General features: G+C 43.3%; 1 protein-coding gene across 2 annotated transcripts in view; it reads right to left on the minus strand.

The window, feature by feature from the left end:
• Positions 1–1,035: 1,035 nt before the first annotated feature.
• The window catches only part of LOC110490529 (ras association domain-containing protein 8), a 32,460-nt gene continuing 12,110 nt past the window's right edge, over positions 1,036–21,385 (minus strand). The window contains exons 1-5 of one of the 2 annotated variants that reach the window (XM_021563966.3): positions 19,948–20,635; positions 14,298–14,471; positions 9,811–10,748; positions 5,385–5,514; positions 1,036–5,100 (exon numbers count right to left, since the gene is read on the minus strand). In XM_021563966.3, coding sequence (XP_021419641.2) covers positions 4,985–5,100; positions 5,385–5,514; positions 9,811–10,748; positions 14,298–14,433 — 1,320 coding nt within the window. In that variant the 5' untranslated portion in view covers positions 14,434–14,471; positions 19,948–20,635 and the 3' untranslated portion in view covers positions 1,036–4,984. Of the gene's footprint in view, positions 5,101–5,384; positions 5,515–9,810; positions 10,749–14,297; positions 14,472–19,947; positions 20,636–21,385 lie in introns of those variants that run through there. The other variant, XM_021563965.3, reaches the window with a different exon arrangement.

Below are 21,385 nucleotides of genomic sequence, written 5' to 3' on the forward strand. Positions count from 1 at the left end.
GCGTCACGAGTTTGTTGCACTCTGCCAGACCACTGGCTCAAAGAGCCCTTATGAACCCCTCCTTTACAGTAGAAGCCTCAAACAAGTTTCTAAAGACGGTTGACATCTAGTGGACGCCTTAGGAAGTGCAACAGGACCAATATCCCACTGTATCTTCAATTGGGAATGAGTTGAAAATCAACCAACCTCACATTTCCCACTTACTGGTTGGATTTTTCTCTGTTTTATGCCTGCCATATGAGTTCTGTTATACTCACAGACATCATATATGTTCTGTTATACTCACAGACAGCATATATTAGCATATATTAGCAACTGGGACTGAGTAGCAGGCACTTTACTCTGGACATCTTATTCATCCAAGCTACTCAATACTGCCCCCAGCCATAAGAAGTTAAACCTCTAGATTCCTTTACACTTGTAAAATATGGAGAAACAATGCATCCCCAACTACCTCCAGAGGTTTTCAGGAAGATTTGATCGCATTCGGTTCATGATGTCTTTTTAATTGCCTACACTTCTAAAAATGTGGCCACAATCAGAATGTTGAAGATCAGAACGTATGTTAGAGCAAGGTATAAACGGGCTTGATTCAATCTGTATTGCAGAATGATCAGAGAAGATTCGCATTATAGCTCAATTAAAATTTAAAGGCAAAGTTCCTGTGTTTGCGGAGACTGTGTTCATGGTAAACACTGCATATGTCGACTCAATCGGAAATAACCTTTAAATTTGAGCACAGATCTTCTGTGATACAGATTGAATCCAGCCAGTCTATACATTTCTCTCCCAGATTTGCAAAACCAGTGGTGCAAAGTTTGAGGTCCAGGGTTCAAATCCATCTTTTCTTGTTTGTTGGGTTATTGAGATATACAATATGACTCAACAAATCTACCAATCCAAGTGGTGCATTAGGATTGTTCCAAGACACAAAATCATGTTTGGACAGACAAAATTGTAGCTTCTAATCCTCTGTTCCTTATTTCTTTACATTAGGTAATATCATTCATTGAATGAGTCAGCTGTGCCATAATATTTGTGCTGCAGGACAACAAAACAATTTATTGCAGTCAAAGTTCAAATATTGTCTTTTCATTTGAGTTGAAATCCGCTACACCAGAAAACAACACAAGGACAAACTTTCAACACTGGTTTAAATGTATTAAGCATTTCATATTACAATGAAGTCATTTCTCTCAGATGTTTGTGGGGAAAAGTAGAACATGACATTCTCATACATGACAGCTCTGTCTGACATGTTGGCAAAGTTTCCTCCCAATCATTTACACTTTGGGCTGGTTTTCCGGACTCATCGTCAGCCTAGTCCTAGACTAAAAACTGTGTTCACGGGAGATTCTCCATTGAACGTTCTTCTCAATCCAAAACTAGGTTTAAGGCTGGATTTAATCCGTATCGCTGAAGAGCTGCGCCACAGTTTCTAAACCCAGAGACGTCCGGGAAAGCTTGTGAAACAGACCATGCAAACCAGGCTGGGGTTTGAGAAGTCAATGAGAGAAGTGAAATTATGAATTAGTTGTTCTCCATTTAAAGGCACAACATAGCTTCGAGACAATATCTTAAGTAGTTGAACATGTTATTACTCCAACATCGTGAAAGTGACAAACTAACACGTTTACATTTTTGTGCCTTTGATTTGAGGCCTGCACATGCGCAGTACGGTGCGAGACGACCGTTAGACCTGATGACGTGTTTCTGCACAGAGCATAGCTAGCCAATGTCGCCATGACATCGCCAACAAGTATGGTCAGGGATTTCTTTTGGAGAAGCAGTTTGCACCTACGTTACTGTCTTTGGCTGCACAATAGAGATGTAAAGGCAATGTTCCCGCGTTTGTTCAGACCGCATTCATGGTAAACGCTGCATATGTCGGCCCAATCAGAAATGAGAAACATTTAAACCGCACTAGAGCGCTACAGATTGAATCCAGCCCTTAATCTGTGTCTGAAAAACCGTTGATTTCAGACATGTTTACAAAGATGGGCCCTTAAAAGACTTCTAAGAAAACCATACGCTGTTGGTGCAACATTTAAGACCTGTCCTAATAGATGCGTAGATTAGATTTATTTTTACCCCAAGAGATTTCAGTGCAGAGTCATTCTAGCGAGCAATGACACCCACCATCGCAGATTGTTCAGAAATTGTTTTTTTTAGAAACAGTTAAGATTGGCATTCCTGAAACATTATTTTGTTGAAATGTAATTTTATCTCTGAAAATTTAAGCTAATTGATTACACCCAAATTGGCCATTTTAAATGTATAGGATTCCGATAAAATTCAATAAACAAAGTACCCAACATCCAATTTGGACCAAAAATATTAATTGGTAGGAAGAAGTTTGGTCCAGACGTTAGGTACTTTGTTTATTGAATATTATCTGAATCTTATGAATTAAAATGGACAATTGGAGTAATTATCTTAATTTCTCAGATTAAATAATGTTTCAGGAATGCTAATCGTATCAGTTACTCACTACTGAAACGATTTCAAAAAAATCTGGAGATTGGTGTCAATCCTCTTGCGCTTTTTGATGTGGAACGACCCTGCATCATTGGGCATTTAGTGGTAAGTTTTGTCTAATAACCACCAAAAGATGGGGCACTTTTTAGGGTTTAAAAACCCTATTTGTTTACGGTTTGCATTTCGATGTCCTCTGACCTATTCTGACATATGTGTGAATGCACTGGTCTGGGACCAAGACATGCCACTGTAGAAGACAGAGCCATGCAGTCAGTAACATACACTGTGATAAACATTATACTTCCATACTTATAACTCCACTATCATCGTAAGCCTCTGGTCATTTCAACAATACAAAAACATTAATGAAACCAAGCCATCAGTGCATGCACCAAGCTGTCCACAGAGTAGCAGGATAAAACCAAAGTTAATTCATTTTACGTACAACTATTGTCTTTGTCAGCATTATGCATTCTTTTAAATATTGTAAAAATATTCCAATACTATGTAGTGATTATTTACAATTCAGTAAGGCATGCTAGTCTCCGCTGTGTAAGTTGTTAAGAGCCATTGTTCTTGTGTTAGTGGTTTACATTTCGGTGACACAGCTCAACCCTTCTTCATGATCCAAACTAGGACATCAATAATACTGAATGGAACGAGCTTTAGGTCCGTCTAATGACCTTGACGTGCGTCCACCGGCTTTGCTGTTGGTGGGGTTCCCTGGTATCAACTAGTCCACAACCAAATAACAACCTTTTATCTCACACGGTCCTCTCCACCGGCTTTGCTGTTGGTGGGTTTCCCTGGTATCAACTAGTCCACAACCAAATAACAACCTTTTATCTCCTCTCTTCCCGAGGCTGAAGAGCCACAGAGTGGAGTTCGATCTATTGACAGATACAGTCCAATAACAATTCTCACCATTACAAATGCATCACTTTTAAAGTGGAGGCAGATACAGTGGCCCCTGTAAAGGTATTTACAGAGCACGTTCTGTTTTAACAAATTAAGTACATTCAGGTTGACCACTACCAATCACATTGTCTAACTTGCTTTGGTTCATGTGAGACATCTTTTTAACTTCAGAAAAATGATTAGCCATGTAAGACAATAGACAAACCCACAATTCTTCCAAGAGGTTACAAATGATAAAAGAAAACCACTCAACACAAACAAGACATTATCTCTAAAAACTAAGTGGTAAGTACAAATTCTACAGGCCCTTCCAAAGTAAAAGTGCAACGGTAAACGTACAGCATACTAAAAGATTCCAACGATGAAAGTGAGTAACCACATAAATTGCATAATGTAACATTTTTTTGCATGTATAATCAATATGAAATGACCAACATTAAGATCCTAGCTAAATGTTTTATGAGATGTATTCTGCCACCTAGTGGCAGACCAGATTCTACAGCTATTGACATCAGTCACACAAAAAACATAATCACAAAACTGATCAACAATTAGTCACTAGACTGCTGTGTTGACAATACATGGTGCATCAGATCTCTGGAGCATAGCTGCCATGTCTATAAGTATCTGTTATAACAGCCTTTACTGTTCTTAAAGTCTTTCAAACAGAAAACTAGTTCTAATAAGGCAGTCAGATATGGCTCTGCTACACACCACAGGTCTCACACAAGGTGGCCTATCTGTGTAAAATATGGTTTTCTGACCCATCTGTTTCAGTAACTAATGGCCATTAGACTTGTGAGACCTCTGTCTTTGTAAATCATGGTTGTCTGAATATATTTTAATTTCCTCTATATCGCCTGATCTCCAAGGGACTTTCTTCAGTCTCAAACCCTACAAACATCTGGATTTCCTCATGGTTGTCCAGGGGCAGCAGTTGACTCTTTAGTTAAGTCATCACATGACTGTGATCGTGCACTTTGACACATGACTGTGATTGTGCACCATTAGCTTGCTATATGATGGTAACAGGGTGCTAGGTGGTATTAATACCATATTTCTCACATCTACTCAGTCGTGGTACTCAATCTTCGAGAGGAGATGGAGAAGTGCACAGACGTGAGGCTAAAACGTTCTGTTTGAAATTGGGCCTTCTGTACCTCAAAAGATGCTATGCTTTTCAAACAGTCATGCAAGGACATGGTCGAGCTCTCCACCAGTGGCAGAACAGCCAAAACGAGGCAAACATTCTAAATCCTGTAGTCTTGACAAAACTGTTGGGGGTCTCTGTTCTTGTGGAAGCTGGAGAAAACTCAGCAGAGAGAAGGAAGGATGGCATTGTGGGAGGACAGGGTGGAGATCAGAGGAGGCTAGTGGGATGAGCTGCCGGCGCAAGAGCTCATTGTAATGGTTGGTACCATTCCATTCCAGCCATTACATTGAGCCCGTCCTCCTATAGCTCCTCCCACCAGCCTCCTCTGGTGGAGCTCCAATGGAGATGATAAGAGATGGATCCTCCAGGGGAGAAGCTGACTCAACTCCAGCAGAGGGTCACTGATAGTAGCCAGCAGAAGGTAAAGGTCAGGGGTCAGACGTAGATGCCTTCAGGGTTGAGGCCTGAAGACACTGGACTCTGTAAAGTCCGGAGGTCACTGGGGAGGAGGCGGGAGGAGCCCAGCCGTTTCAGCGAGCCTGATTGGAGGTCTGGAGAGAGGGGAGGAGGAAGTCATCAAAGTCTACTTTAAGTAGTATTTTTTATTTTAAATTATACTTCTTTACTTTCAGGTTGAGCAGTTAGTGTGTAGATTGGACTGTGGAGTGACAAAATGTAACATTACTAGCCAAATAAAGAGCTTTACAAAAACCTGACATGGTGTACTAACTTCCACTAGGGGGTAGTGTTGGATAATACAATAATGTTTGAAATGTCTGAGCCAAGATTGGGCAAAAACATTCTGACTAGGATGCTTTGTAATGCTTGTGTGTACCGGTCTTATTCTTCTGGTCATTGGGCTGGGCTGGTAGAACGGTGACCTTGGTGCCCGTCTGATGGATGAACTGCTGAAGGTTCACCTGTCTCAGCTCCCTGGTCAACTGCTCCAACTCATGCTCCTTCTCCTGCAACAAACAACCACTCAACTAGTCATTTACTTGCCCTGCAGTTTCTACTGTCAGTTCCACTTCCCTGTATACTTGGTTTGGCCACTGATGGGGGCCCGCCTGGCCACTCACGCCTAACAAGCAACTTTATAGATTCATACGATGTTTAAAATATTATACTTTTCTCTTGTGGAATGTTATTCCTTTACATTTAAGGCTATTTGCAGGTGGAATTGTTGCATTGAGAAGAACATTTAAAATCAGACAGTTTACCGTTACATACGTGTTGCAGGTTGTTAAACCCACTAATAAAGGAGCAGTTTTCTAGGGCCCAGAAAGGAAGAGTTGGTTCAAGGGAAAGAGTCATGTAAGTCTGGTGGAGTAGATCTGCAGTTCTTTTCAGGCCTCAACATCACCAGTTGTATATAAAACTCACCACCCGATTCTTCAAAAAAACATTTTTTACCTCACGCCCACACTATGGTTGCATTTAGACAGGCAGTCCAATTCTGAGATTTTTTCAGGGTGGAGTACACCATATAGGCTGCGTTTAGACAGGCAGCCAATACTGATCTTATTTTCACTAATTGGTCTTTTGACCAATCAGATCAGCCATGATAAAGAGCTGATGTGAAAAGATCAGTTTTAATTGGTCAAAAGACCAATAAGTGAAAATAAGATCAGTATTGGCTGCCTGTTAAAACACAGCCTATATGGTGTACTCCACCCTGTAAGTAAACATTACATCATGAGGACTAATAAGAGGCCTCCAAAATGTTCCTACTACAAACACAGGGCCCTTTTCAATCAAACACAGTAACTTCAAAAACATTTGTCCCAAGCAGTGAGAAACGGTGCTTGAATTAATAAAACAGTTCTGTTTCATTGTAAACATGGTTTTGTCAAGTCGGAAGTTTACATACACTTGGGTTGGAGTCATTATATCTCGTTTTTCAACCACTCCACAAATTTCTTGTTAAGAAACTATAGTTTTGGCAAATTGGTTAGGACATCTACTTTGTGCATGACACAAGTAATTTTTCCAACAGTTGATTACAGACAGATTATTTCACTGTATCACAATTCCAGTGGGTCAGAAGTTTACATACACTAAGTTGACTGTGCCTTTAAACAGCTTGGAAAATTCCAGAAAATGTCATGGCTTTAGAAGCTTGTTAGGCTAATTGACATCATTTGAGTCAATTGGAGGTGTACCTGTGGATGTATTTCAAGGACTACCTTCAAACTCAGTGCCTCTTTGCTTGACATCATGGGAAAATCAAAAGAAATAAGCCAAGACCTCAGACGGAGACCTCCACAAGTCTGGTTCATCCTTGGGAGCAATTTCCAAACGCCTGAAGGTACCATGTTCATCTGTACAAACAATAGTACGCAAGTATAAACACCATGGGACCACACAGCCATCATACCACTCAGGAAGGAGACGCGTTCTGTCTCCTAGAGACAAATGTACTTTGGTACACTGCAAATCAATCCCAGAACAACAGCAAAGGACCTTGTGAAGATGCTGGAGGAAACAGGTACAAAAGTATCTATATCCACAGTAAAATGAGTCCTATAAATCGACATAACCTGAAAGGCCGCTCAGCGTGGAAGAAGCCGCTGCTCTAAAACCACTATAAAAAAGCCAGACTAAGGTTTGCAGCTGTACATGGGGACAAAGATCGTACTTTTGGAGAAATGTTCTCTGGTCTGATGAAACAAAAATAGAACTGTTTGGCCATAATGATCATCATTATTTTTGGAGGAAAAAGGGGGAGGCTTGCATTCCGAAGAACACCATCCCAACCGTGAAGCACGGGGGTGGCAGCATCATGTTGTGGGGGTGCTTTGCTACAGGAGGGAGTGGTGCACTTCACAAAATAGATGGCATCATGAGGGAGGAAAATTATGTGGATATATTGAAGCAACATCTCAAGACATAAGTCAGGAAGTTAAAGCTTGGTCGCAATTGGGTCTTCCAAATGGACAATGACCCCAAGCATACTTCCAAAGTTGTGGCAAAATGGCTTAAGGACAACAAAGTCAAGGTATTGGAGTGGCCAACACAAGGCCCTGACCTCAATCCCATAGAAAATGTGTGGGCAGAACTGAAAAAGAGTGTGCGAGCAAGGAGGCCAACAAACCTGACTCAGTTACACCAGCTCTGTCAGGAGGAATGGTCCAAAATTCACCCTACCTGAAACGTTTGACCAAAGTTAAACAATTAAAAAGGCAATGCTACCAAATACTAATTGAGTGTATGTAAACTTCTGACCCACTGGGAAAGTGATGAAATAAATAAAATCTGAAATAAATCATTCTCTACTATTATTCTGACATTTCACATTCTTAAAATAAAGTGGCGATCCTAACTGGCCAGGAATTGTTAAACTGAGTATAAATGTATTTGGCTAAGGTGTATAAAAACGTGTGACTTCAACTGTGTGTATATACACTGCTCCAAAAAATAAAGGGAACACTTAAACAACACAATGTAACTCCAAGTCAATCACACTTCTGTGAAATCAAACTGTCCACTTAGGAAGCAACACTGACTGACAATAAATTGCACATGCTGTTGTGCAAATGGAATAGACAACAGGTGGAAATTATAGGCAATTAGCAAGACACCCCCAATAAAGGAGTGGTTCTGCAGGTGGGGACCACAGACCACTTCTCAGTTCCTATGCTTCCTGGCTGATGTTTTGGTCACTTTTTAATGCTGGCGGTGCTTTCACTCTAGTGGTAGCATGAGACGGAGTCTACAACCCACACAAGTGGCTCAGGTAGTGCAGCTCATCCAGGATGACACATTAATGCGAGCTGTGGCAAGAAGGTTTGCTGTGTCTGTCAGCGTAGTGTCCAGAGCATGGAGGCGCTACCAGGAGACAGGCCAGTACATCAGGAGACGTGGAGGAGGCCGGAAGAGGGCAACAACCCAGCAGCAGGACCGCTACCTCCGCCTTTTTCATTTGCCAGAGAACACCAAGATTGGCAAATTCGCCACTGGCGCCCTGTGCTCTTCACAGATGAAAGCAGGTTCACACTGAGCACATGTGACAGATGTGACAGTCTGGAGACGCCGTGGAGAACGTTCTGCTGCCTGCAACATCCTCCAGCATGACCGGTTTGGCGGTGGGTCAGTCATGGTGTGGGGTGGCATTTCTTTGGGGGGCTGCACAGCCCTCCATGTGCTTGCCAGAGGTAGCCTGACTGCCATTAGGTACCGAGATGAGATCCTCAGACCCCTTGTGAGACCATATGCTGGTGCGGTTGGCCCTGGGTTCCTCCTAATGCAAGACCATGCTAGACTTCATGTGGCTGGAGTGTGTCAGCAGTTCCTGCAAGAGGAAGGCATTGATGCTATGGACTGGCCCGCCCATTCCCCAGACCTGAATCCAATTGAGCACATCTGGGACATCATGTCTCGCTCCATCCACCAACGCCACGTTTTACCACAGACTGACCAGGAGTTGGCGGATGCTTTAGTCCAGGTCTGGGAGGAGATCCCTCAGGAGACCATCCGCCACCTCATCAGGAGCATGTCCAGGCGTTGTAGGGAGGTCATACAGGCACGTGGAGGCCACACACACTACTGAGCCTCATTTTGACTTGTTTTAAGGACATTACATCAAAGTTGGATCAGCCTGTAGTGTGGTTTTCCACTTTAATTTTGAGTGTGACTCCAAATCCAGACCTCCTTGGGTTGATGAATTTGATTTCCATTGATCATTTTTGGGTGATTTTGTTGTCAGCACATTCAACTATGTAAAGAAAAAAGTATTTAATAAGAATATTTCATTCATTCAGATCTAGGATGTGTTATTTTAGTGTTCCCTTTATTTTTTGAGCAGTGTATATATAGTACCAGTCAAAAGTTTGGAACACCAACTCATTCCTGGGTATTTCTTTATTTTTACTATTTTCTACATTGTAGAATAATAGTGAAGACATCAAAACTATGACATAACACATATGGAATCATGTAGTAACCAAAAAAAGTGTTTAATACATTTATATTTGAGATTCTTCAAAGTAGCCACCCTTCGCTTTGATAACAGCTTTGCACACTCTGGTACTGTATATGTTCCAGATGGTCTTACTTCATTATAATTTTTTTCTGAAAAAGGTATCATCACAGTGTAATCCCCATCATCCATTTTACATAAGGTGTTTGTGTGTCTTCCAATCAATGATAAATGTTGTTTTCAACCCCATTTTGATAAATGTTGTTTTCAACCCTATTTTGCAGAATTTGTGGTGTATGTACAATCAGTTTTCCTATACATTTTTCCTTCTACCAAAGCTCACCTGTAGTTTCTTGCTGGACTGTCCCAGGGAGCGGTCCACAGCCCTGCAGCTGCTCTCTAGCTGCACACTGTGTTGAACCTGCTGCTCCAGCTCCGCCCTGACCTTCCCCAGCTGGGCCCGGGCCTCCTCCTCGTCCACCTGCCTGCTCTGCTCAGTCTCCTGTTCCAGGCCAGCCTCCATGCCCTGGATACGGGTCAGGTACTCCCCCAGCCGGACTTCACACTCCCGCACCCGTCCAATCAGCTCCTGGAGCTGCTCCCTCAGCTGCCGCTCGCTCTCCTGCTCGATCTGCAGCTCGTTCTGCCAGAACTCCTCCTCGGACATCTCCACCTCGTTCCTCCGCAGCTGCTGCTCCAGACGCGCCAGCTCCTCCTCCAGCACGCCGACGCCCTCCTGACCCTCGACGCACATACCACCATCACCGCTTTCCCAGCCGTGTAGCTCCGCCTCACAGCCCTGCAACCGGCTCTCCAGTAGTTGGAGCTTGTCTTTCTGCAGCTGGACCAGGCGCACCAGCTCCCGGGCTGGACTGAGGGGCACAGACACCACCCCCCTGCCCTGGTTCAGTGCTCTCTGCTGCTGCTTGGCCTCGGCATCTCTGCCCTTCCCAAAAATATCCCTCAAGCCCTTGGCCCCAGCCGTGAAGGTGAGGGACTTACGTTTGGGATCCCGACGCTTGAGTGAGCGGTCATTGGCCGACGGGCGCAGCTTGGCCAGAGGAGGCAGGCTCTGGCGGTAGAGGCCGCGCTCGGGCACACGGGATGTGCCGTCGGAGTTGGGACGTTCGCTGAGGGAGGGGCCAGTGCGCTGGAGGACCAGCTGCACGTCGCTGGCATACTGGCCCCACATGTTGAGGGACACCACAGGGTTCTCATGAGGAGCCAAGTGACGTTCCGTCTCCCGCCATCTCTCGATCAACGTGTACCTGCCAGTGCGCCCTGCAAAAGAGTGAAATAATGATTTGATCAGATTAATTAATTGGAGCTTTACTAAGTAACTGGGTTTAGATGACCAATGTACAGTAGTCACACGACAACGTTGTTTGCTATTTCTTGCCACATACCAGCCGGTGACCAGTTACATACAGACCAGTAGCTAGACTACACTCTGCAGTAGCAGCAGATTAGAGATCATCTACCATTGACTGTGTCATTGTTATCCCCTCCTGCATTCAGAAACACAGCCACAACCCTAATCTGAACTGTTTACCTCCACTAAGAACAGGGAAACTCTATGGAAGAACCATTCACAATTACCCCACTTGCTTTCAGACACAGTTTAGTGGGTGCACTGTGCAGAGTTTTCAGAGTAATGGGTTGTTTTTTCTAGGAAGAACAGGGATTTCTCTATTCAAATATAGGAGCAGTTGTTCAGTTCCCATTCATGCTAGGGTTGGAGTAAGGTTCAATAAAAATTCCTCCAGACCCAAATCTGTGTGTGTGTGTGTGTGTGTGTGTGTGTGTGTGTGTGTGTGTTCTGCGGCAGATAAGAGCACAAGCCACAGTCTTTCCCCTCTCAACAGCAGAACCCCAATGAAAGGAACACAGTTGTCACTCCAGCTGAATCTGGCTGAAGGCCTTTCACATCAAAGTACCCTGGGCCAGACAAAAGACTGAACACATACAAAAGAGGCCCTGGACCATAACTCCTGTACTGTTGATGAAGACACAGCATTTAGCTGTTAGTCCTACAATTATGTATCTGTGCATGGATCACAATGGAATAGCATTTACAAATCTAATGGATTCATTTAACATGCTACCTCTAGGACCTCCAAGTATTTTCTCTAAGAGCAAATGACCTATGTAAACCATTACATCTCCACATCATTTTGGTTCTAAGCAGCACAAAGTGCAAGTGCAAAACTGTGCCAGTATGAACTGAAAACAGTATGAAATGACAACAGTATTTTTTTTTTAAATTAATCTTTATTTAACCAGGTAGGCCAGTTGAGAACAAGTTCTCATTTACAACTGCGACCTGGCCAATACAAAGCAAAGCAGTGTGACACAAACAACAGAGTTACACATGGGATAAACAAACGTACAGTCAATAACACAATATAAAAAAATCTATATACAGTGTGTGCAAATGTAGTAAGATTAGGGAGGTAAGGCAATAATTAGGCCATAGTGGCGAAATAATTACAATTAGGCAATTAAGCACTGGAGTGATGAATGTGCAAGTAGAGATACTGTAGTCCAAAGGAGAAAAAAAATGACAATATGGGGATGAGGTAGTTGGTTGGGATATTTACAGACGGGCTGTGTACAGATGCAATGATTGGTAAGCTGCTCTGACAGCTGATGCTTAAAGTTAGTGAGGGAGATAAGACTCCAGCTTCAGTGATTTTTGCAATTCGTTCCAGTCATTGGCAGCAGAGAACTGGAAGGAAAGGTGGCCAACATAGGAGTTGGCCTTGGGGATGACCAGTGAAATATACCTGCTGAGCCGCATGCTATGGGTGGGTGCTGCTATGGTGACCAGTGAGCTGAGAGAAGGTGGGGCTTTACCTAGCAAGGACTTATAGATGACCTGGAGCCAGCGGGTTTGACAACGAATATGAAGCGAGAGCCAGCCAACGAGAGCATACAGGTCGCAGTGGTGGGTAGTATATGGGGCTTTGGTGACAAAACGAATGGCACTGTGATAGACTACATCCAATTTGCTGAGGAGGGTGTTGGAGGCTATTTTGTAAAATGACATCACCGAAGTCAAGGATCGGTAGGATAGTCAGTTTTACGAGGGTATGTTTGACAGCATGAGTGAAGGATGCTTTGTTGTGAAATAGGAAGCCGATTCTAGATTTAATTTTGGATTGGAGATGCGAGTCTGGAAGGAGAGTTTACAGTCTAACCAGATACCTAGGTATCTGTAGTTGTCCACTTATTCTAAGTCAGAACCATCCAGAGAACCATCGGTTGAAGATTATGCATTTAGTTTTATTTGCATTTAAGAGCAGTTGGAGGCCACGGAAGGAGTGTTGTATGGCATTGGATCTCGTCTGGAGGTTTAACACAGTGTCCAAAGAAGGGCCAGAAGTATACAGAATGGTGTCGTCTGCATAGAGGTGGATCAGAGAATCACCAGCAGCAAGAGCGACATCATTGATGTATACAGAGAAAAGAGTCGGCCCGAGAATTGAACCCTGTGGCACGCCCATAGAGACTGCCAGAGGTCCGGACAACAGGCCCTCCAATTTGACACACTGAACTCTATCTGATAAGTAGTTGGTGAACCAGGCGAGGCAGTCATTTGAGAAATCAAGGCTGTTGAGTCTGCTGAATGCGGTGATTGACAGAGTCGAAAGCCTTTGCCAGGTCGATGAAGACGGCTGCACAGTATTGTCTTTTATCGATGGCGGTTATGATATCGTTTAGGACCTTGAGCGTGGCTGAGGTGCACCCATGACCAGCTCGGAAACCAAATTGCATAGCAGAGAAGATACGGTGGGATTCGAAATGGTCGGTGATCTGTTTGTTAACTTGGCTTTCGAAGACCTTAGAAAGGCAGGGTAGGATAGATATAGGTCTGTAGCAGTTTGCGTCTAGAGTGTCTCCCCCTTTGAAGAGGGGGATGGCCGCGGCAGCTTTCCAATCTTCCGGGATCTCAGACGATGCGAAAGAGAGGTTGAACAGGCTAGTAATAGGGGTTGCAATAATTGCGGCGGATAATTTTAGAAAGAGAGGGTCCAGATTGTCTAGCCCAGCTGATTTGTAGGGGTCCAGATTTTGCAGCTCTTGAAATGAAATGACAGCAGTATGAAATGAAAACAGTATGAACTGAAAGCAGGGTATTGTCGGGCTGAACCATACTCACACAGACAGCTCAATACATCTCCATAATGCAAAAGAGGTGAAGCTTTAAAAGTGGCTCCATATAGCTGGTTCTACAGCTATTTCTCCCTAGAAGCGGTGGGAACAGACAGCTTCTTTCAATCTTATTTTGTTGCCTCTACATGTGGGCTGGGGTAATAGCTTCTCATACATAAATGCGGTATCATTATGGGAATACAATACAGTCATCATGTAGTTCTCTCTTCTCCTCAGCGAGCATCTCAATCACATCTACGAATCATCCCAACACAGTTCATCTTGATTCTCACAATCTCTGTTCACTCCCAGTCAACTCTAATCTTGATTCTCACATTCTCGTGATCAACTCCCAGTCATCTCGCATCTTGATTCTCACAATCTCCGTTCACTCCCAGTCAACTCTCATCTTGATTCTCACAATCGCCGTTCACTCCCAGTCAACTCTAATCTTGGTGCTCTCCACCATCTTTAGCATCTCTCAGAGACGGACTGTCAAATATGCTGCATGCTCTGTGGATGTGTGTCCTGCAAAAGGATCCATTCTCACACGAAGTGTGGTAAGGCTTAATTAAAAGGGGTACAGTAGTTCACTATAGTTTAATCTTATTTTCAATTTATCCCTTGAATTTATCCCTTGAGTTTTGGACAATATTGCAGGATGGATTGACTCACCAATGGCCTGGGCCAGGGCGATGACCACCTCCTGGCACGTGGTGAGCTCTGTGACGCCACATACGATCCGCTGCACTCCATCCACCCACACTTTCAGCTCCATGGCTCTCATCGAAGGGGCGTCGTCATTCCTCATCCACACAAGGGGGCGCTACACAGGATCTCTCCAGCATTCTATAGAACAGAGAGACTGTCAAATGCTGGGTTTGCTACAGTGGGGCAAAAAAGTATTTAGTCAGCCACCAATTGTGCAAGTTCTCCCACTTAAAAAGATGAGAGGCCTGTAATTGTCATCATAGGTACACTTCAACTATGACAGACAAAATGAGAAAAAAAAATCCAGAAAATCACAAGGTAGGATTTTTTATGAATTTATTTGCAAATTATGGTGGAAAATAAGTATTTGGTCACCTACAAACAAGCAAGATTTCTGGCTCTCACAGACCTGTAACTTATTCTTTAAGAGGCTCCTCTGTCCTCTACTCATTACCTGTATTAAATGGCACCTGTTTGAACTTGTTAATAGTATGAAATACACCTGTCCACAACCTCAAACAGTCACACTCCAAACTCCACTATGGGCAAGACCAAAGAGCTGTCAAAGGACACCAGAAACAAAATTGTAGACCTGCACCCGGCTGGGAAGACTGAATCTGCAATAGGTAAGCAGCTTGGTTTGAAGAAATCAACTGTGGGAGCAATTATTAGGAAATGGAAGACATACACGACCACTGATAATCTCCCTCGATCTGGGGCTCCACGCAAGATCTCACCCCGTGGGGTCAAAATTATCACAAGAACGGTGAGCAAAAATCCCAGAACCACACAGGGGGGACCTAGTGAATGACCTGCAGAGAGTTGGGACCAAAGTAACAAAGCCTACCATCAGTAACACACTACGCCGCCAGGGACTCAAATCCTGCAGTGCCAGACGTGTCCCCCTGCTTAAGCCAGTACATGTCCAGGCCCGTCTGAAGTTTGCTAGAGAGCATTTGGATGATCCAGAAGAAGATTGGGAGAATGTCATATGGTCAGATGAAACCAAAATATAACTTTTTGGTAAAAACTCGACTCGTCGTGTTTGGAGGACAAAGAATGCTGAGTTGCATCCAAAGAACACCATACCTACTGTGAAGCATGGGGGTGGAAACATCATGCTTTGGGGCTGTTTTTCTGCAAAGGGACCAGGACGACTGATCCGTGTAAAGGAAAGAATGAATGGGGCCATGTATCGTAAGATTTTGAGTGAAAACCTCCTTCCATCAGCAAGGGCATTGAAGATGAAACATGGCTGGGTCTTTCAGCATGACAATGATCCCAAACACACCGCCCGGGCAACGAAGGAGTGGCTTCGTAAGAAGCATTTCAAGGTCCTGGAGTGGCCTAGCCAGTCTGCAGATCTCAACCCCATAGAAAATCTTTGGAGGGAGTTGAAAGTCTGTGTTGCCCAGCAACAGCCCCAAAACATCACTGCTCTAGAGGAGATCTGCATGGAGGAATGGGCCAAAATACCAACAACCGTGTGTGAAAACCTTGTGAAGACTTACAGAAAACGTTTGACCTCTGTCATTGCCAACAAAGGGTATATAACAAAGTATTGAGATAAACTTTTGTTATTGACCAAATACTTATTTTCTACCATAATTTGCAAATAAATTCATTAAAATCCTACAATGTGATTTTCTGGATTTTTTTTCTCATTTTGTCTGTCATAGTTGAAGTGTACCTATGATGAAAATTACAGGCCTCTCTCATCTTTTTAAGTGCGAGAACTTGCACAATTGGTGGCTGACTAAATACTTTTTTGCCCCACTGTATATAGCTATGTGAGTTCACTGTATTCCAAAATGCACACACACAAACACTGAAATACAGACACTCACAAACAATGCTAAATTATCCATCTTGCTCAGTAAGCTTAAAAATGTACAAATCAGAGGTTCTGGGAAATTGCAACTTTCTTGATGACTACAACTGAGATGAGACAGCAAAGAAGATGATTGATGTTCATTGATGTGAATTAAACCACTCAACATCGCTTCGTATCTTTGACCACATTGCAGCTGTGCCAATAATCACAATAACACACCCAAACTTGGTCCTGGGGCCCCCTCCACCTGGGTGCACATTTTAATTTTTACACTTGCACTTCACAGCTGATTCCAATAATCAAAGCTTGATGATGAGTTGTTATTGAATCAGCTGGGCAGTGCTGAGGAAAAAAACTAAACGTGCACCCAGGGTTGGGCCCCAGGACCAAGTTTGAGAAACCCTGCTCTAGTGTCTTATTTATTTGTCATATTCCTCTCCCATTACTGCTACAGTCAATATTGGCAGCCAGCCAATCCCATAGAATCAGAGCATTGAATTTCCAAACTGATGGGGGTTACATGGATAGAAAAAAGCTTAGAAATCAAAACCGCACTCTCAACAATTAGGAATCTGTTGCTGCACTATATGCACTTTAAAGCTAGTTCAGGAGTCCCTCTGTAGCTACTACCAAGGACGAAGAAGAAACTTCAGCAGAAGTTCAGTTGCAGTTTCTGGTTTCGAGGTACACATTTAATCATTGGAATAATGGGTTTAATGCAGTGTCTGTCGGTCTGTCTCGAAGGCCCTATCTGAAGATGGCGGTTATATTTGGTAATGCCTACGGGAAAGCTTTCTCTGGTCGCTTGCATGAGGAACCCTTTAAACTGCTGACACAAGCACCTTAGCTGAAAGCACTCATTACAGACCTGGCAAGGCATCAGGCAGATGCAACAGTGCAGCTCTGAACCACCAGCCTCCCGGGCTAGGGAAAACCCAGATGCCCGGAGTTTAAGCGTCATTTTTTATCCCTCTCTCGGAACGGCCATACGTTTTCCCGTTTCGTCCCATTATCTACTTTCTGATCCTTAACTCCCTAATGACACGTGAGGCGGCAACAGCTCCCTTGCCTCTTTAAGCATCTTCATCACACCTGCTGCCAGCCTCACAACAATTCCCTGTCACGTTCCCTCTGGTTCGACACCATCCTGCCGCGGGTATCCCTCCGAGACGCCTCTGGTTATTGAGGCCTTCCCTGATTGAGCTAGCCATTCAGGGGCACCACGCTACGTATACAGGCCTTTGGACTCCCTGTAGACAGTTACTGCAGAATCCCCAGGCCAGAGCCGCCTGGTAACTGGCTGTTAATAGGGCCATTCCCATGCTGCACACAGCCCAAGGGTAGGAGAGTGAGGTGCAGACTACCAGATATTAAACTTTCACATGGAAATTATATTTTGGGTGGCAGAGGTGTAAATATATGGGATTATATGATACAATGTAAAGGTTTGGTGGTTTTACAATCTAATAAATTACATTCCTCAAGCATTTGATAAGATCATAAAAAAAATACCCTTTGTGGAATACTGAGAGATATGGATTGGGGTATAGAATCTTGACCACAGGACCTCTGAAGGCAGGGGCTGGGTGTCAGACTGAGGAGCTCCCTGTGAGATTCTCTCTCCATCCTCTATTCAACATCTGTCACGTGTTAAGTTGAACTGAAACCACCCTTCTTCAACTGAGAGCCTTGATGGAAAAATAAGTTTGACTACTAAGGATGAAGGATGTCATCACTTCACAAGGGAGCGAAATTGTGGTGTACATATTGGTGGGGAGGGGGTGGAGGAGGGACATGTTGGGGGACATTTTTAAAACCCAAAACAAAGAGCAAATATATCCAACAAATGTGTAGAGTCACAAGTTTGATGCAGTCATTGTGTGCTATGAATATGGGAACAAATACTTAACTTTCTACTACTTTAATACACATAAGTGAATTTGTCACAATACTTTTGCTCCCCTAAAATGGGACTATGTACAAAAAGTGCTGTCATTTCTAAACTGTTCACCCGATATGGATTCAAATGCTCTCAAATTAAAGCTGACACTCTGCACATATGTGTTATTTCACAGTTTTGATGTCTTCACTATTATTCTACAAAGTAGAAAATAGTACAAATAAAGAAAAACCCTTGAATGAGTAGGTGTCCAAACTTTTGACTGGTGCTGTATATATATTTTTTGTATATGCTCTGATTCTATGGAATTGGCTGACTGCCAATATTGACTGTAGCAGTAATAGGAGAGGATTTTTCAAACTCGGTCCTGGGGCCCCCTCTGGGTGCACATTTTGGTCCCCTTTGGTAATTTTGCCTGTTACTTCATCCTGTAAGGCTCACACTCACATCAGCACCCATACACAGTGTGAGGGCCCTGCATTTTTCTGAACCGTCTCAGTGCTTCTCCTTCCAATAGGGCGCTTCCCCTTCAATCCCCAATTAAATAGTGCTTCTCCTTCCAATAGGGCGTTTTCCCTGTAATTCCCAATTAAATAGCCAGCATCAGCTGCGCAAAAGTGGGGTTGTGATGGAGACGTGAATGAGGATGTGTTCAACCCTCAGTTCCGAAGCTTCTCTATTCCGTTTGTTTTGTAGCCTAATAGAGTTTTACCCAGGATCGGATTCACTCTTTGCGTCCGTGGACTACACCTCTGTTCTTCGTGGCCTTTCTCCGCTGGAGATCTGTTAGCGGATTGGATTGTCTGACTGACTACAATCTTTTTGTATACGGTATTTCATTTTTTTTTGATGTGATGTATACTGTGATGGTCAAAGGTCACTTGAGTTCCCTGAACTCCTTTACCGGGCTGGACTCTTTAGGCCCGAGGTACAGGACATTTCTGGAGGAACCAGAACTCATTGTGTTATATTATATGTGTGTGTAATCATTTATGTTGGTAATACAACCCACGCAAAATAATATAGTTGTTTTTGAAGTTCTTTCCAATGTTTTAAGGGTTTATGAAAAGTTTTTATTTCCATCCTGATTTTTACATAAGTCCTTTGTATTGGTGTAGACTTGACGGACCAGTTGGGACTCATTCCCACCCAAACTAAAAGGAGAAACCAATGTTTTCTCTGGTAGGCACAACCTACCTGGCACCCCTATAAATAATAACCTCAAGTCAAAACCGTTACATCAGGGACTACAAAATGTATGAATTAGCACTTTGATCAAAGTTATTTCTTCAATGCCAAAGTATTTGCTTGGGATGAATATCAACAGTCATGGTTCTTTGGTGGATCATGTATAAATATCATCTGACTCAGAACTCTTCAAATTGGCTTTGTAGAAAACATCTGTCTTTCATCAAAATATTGATGTAAATTTGGATGCCTAATGCCTTAATAGATGTTATGAAACAATGAAATACATAATCAATTATCATCAATGTGGAAAATATGCTGTAATGGATGACACAACATCGCTAATCAAACACAGTACTACTGTTACTGTCTTAATGCCAATTGACACTCCATCATAGTTTTGACCCGAGTTGAACTAAGACCACATACACACAACATTGTGTGTTTCTATTTACCAACAGGACATGGTATGGACACATCTATGAGAATATTTGTGCTGAAGTCATTCGCCCCTCCATCGTAAGATTATCACTTAGTGCTGGGCATTAGGCAACCAGATGCAAGCACAGCCTCAGAATAGGCAGTGGAGAAACTTGAGCCCTTGAGCGTCATTTAGCCTACTTACAGTGTTTGAATGCTTCACAGACAAATTAGTATAGCTGCATGCATAAAACATTTGATGGTGTGTTTACCTTAATACCTCAATTCTGGTAGTACCAAATTCACTTTCAGTCAGGAGTGGGAAATCTGGACTTTTCTTCTGTACAGACCTACCTTGACTATAACTAAATCATGGGGCCAGTTTAGGCAAGAGATTGTGAAGCACGATGACCAAAAGATGGCAGGTCTCCTTGGTCTTTGGTGGATCCCTGCTCAGGGTCTGAGCACATGGCTGAAGCCTGCTTTCCCTGACAGCTGAGGGGCTACAGTATCTACAGTTTACCCAAGAAGGGTGGCCGTCTGGCCTGGCCTCCACTGAAAATCTGGAGCTAAACTTAGGGTTCCCTTTAGCCTGGCCCTCTATTCAACCTGCATTCTCTCCATGCCCCAAAGGCAGGGGGAGGGGAAGGACTCTACTGCACAGTAAGCTCACAGAAGAGTAAAAGGTTGGCTGTTTTGCAAAGCTTCACAGGAGAGAAAATGTGAGAATAGAAGTTGGTGTGGTTGAGCCACATAATAAATTGCTCTTTATCATGATGTTGCCTGTTAAGTTGAGTTATTTCTTTAGTAAATAGGAAATCCAAATACTAATCCATTGAAAGAACAGTTGATAAAATACAGATATTATTCCAGATTTTCCACTGGTAAAACCAAAGGCGAACCTGAGTGATAGACCAATGCACTACGGAGAGAACTTTAAAAGGGTCCAAGGATGTGTTCACAGACGAGGGGGGTTGTTCTAACAAGTGGTACACAAACAAAGAAGCATCCTGACGAGGGGACCGCCCACATGGGCAGTGCTGGCATGACTGGATGAAAACAATATCTCGCCATGGCAACTGGCCCCTAGATTTGTAAGGCCCCAACAACGCAGACCGGATTGGTTGGCTCAGCCCTGGGAAAGAACAAACATTCACTGGCAATTAGGAAATAATCCATGTTTTTCTGTCACTTCACATTTTTTCTACAATATGGTCAGAGTAGAGTGGACTAGACTGTGGATAAACATAAACTCTATCAAAGCTCGAGGTAAGAGAGTTCCTCAGTGCAGGTTTTGTCTGGGTAATATTATTTTTTTAAACAATACAGGAGAGGAAAAGTGGTGCAGTGGATGACATTGAACACAATGACATCAATCAGCATTTTTACCCCACGTCAGCAATTGATGACCGTCACAGTTACATACTCATCACACACACTGACTCTGGCCTACATCACAGACACATTTGCAGAATCACAAACAAAAACACAGCCACAGCAACAGATAATAAAAACAGAAGCCATGTTAATGATGCCTGGGCTGGCTTGGTGGGGTCTTGGAGCGAGTCTTTTTTTTAAGGGGGCCAAACAGAGCCCTCTTAAAGCTGGAATTTGCAGTTGAAACAAAGTGCCACACCGCCTCGGTTTTTGTAAAAAGCTGAGGAATGGGCCTGGACAAATGTAACCACTCAAATTCATAGAGTTAAGGAT

This window comes from Oncorhynchus mykiss, chromosome 15 (assembly GCF_057628025.1).
Source record: "Oncorhynchus mykiss isolate SJ-2025 chromosome 15, ASM5762802v1, whole genome shotgun sequence".
NCBI classification, from domain to species: Eukaryota; Metazoa; Chordata; class Actinopteri; order Salmoniformes; family Salmonidae; genus Oncorhynchus; species Oncorhynchus mykiss.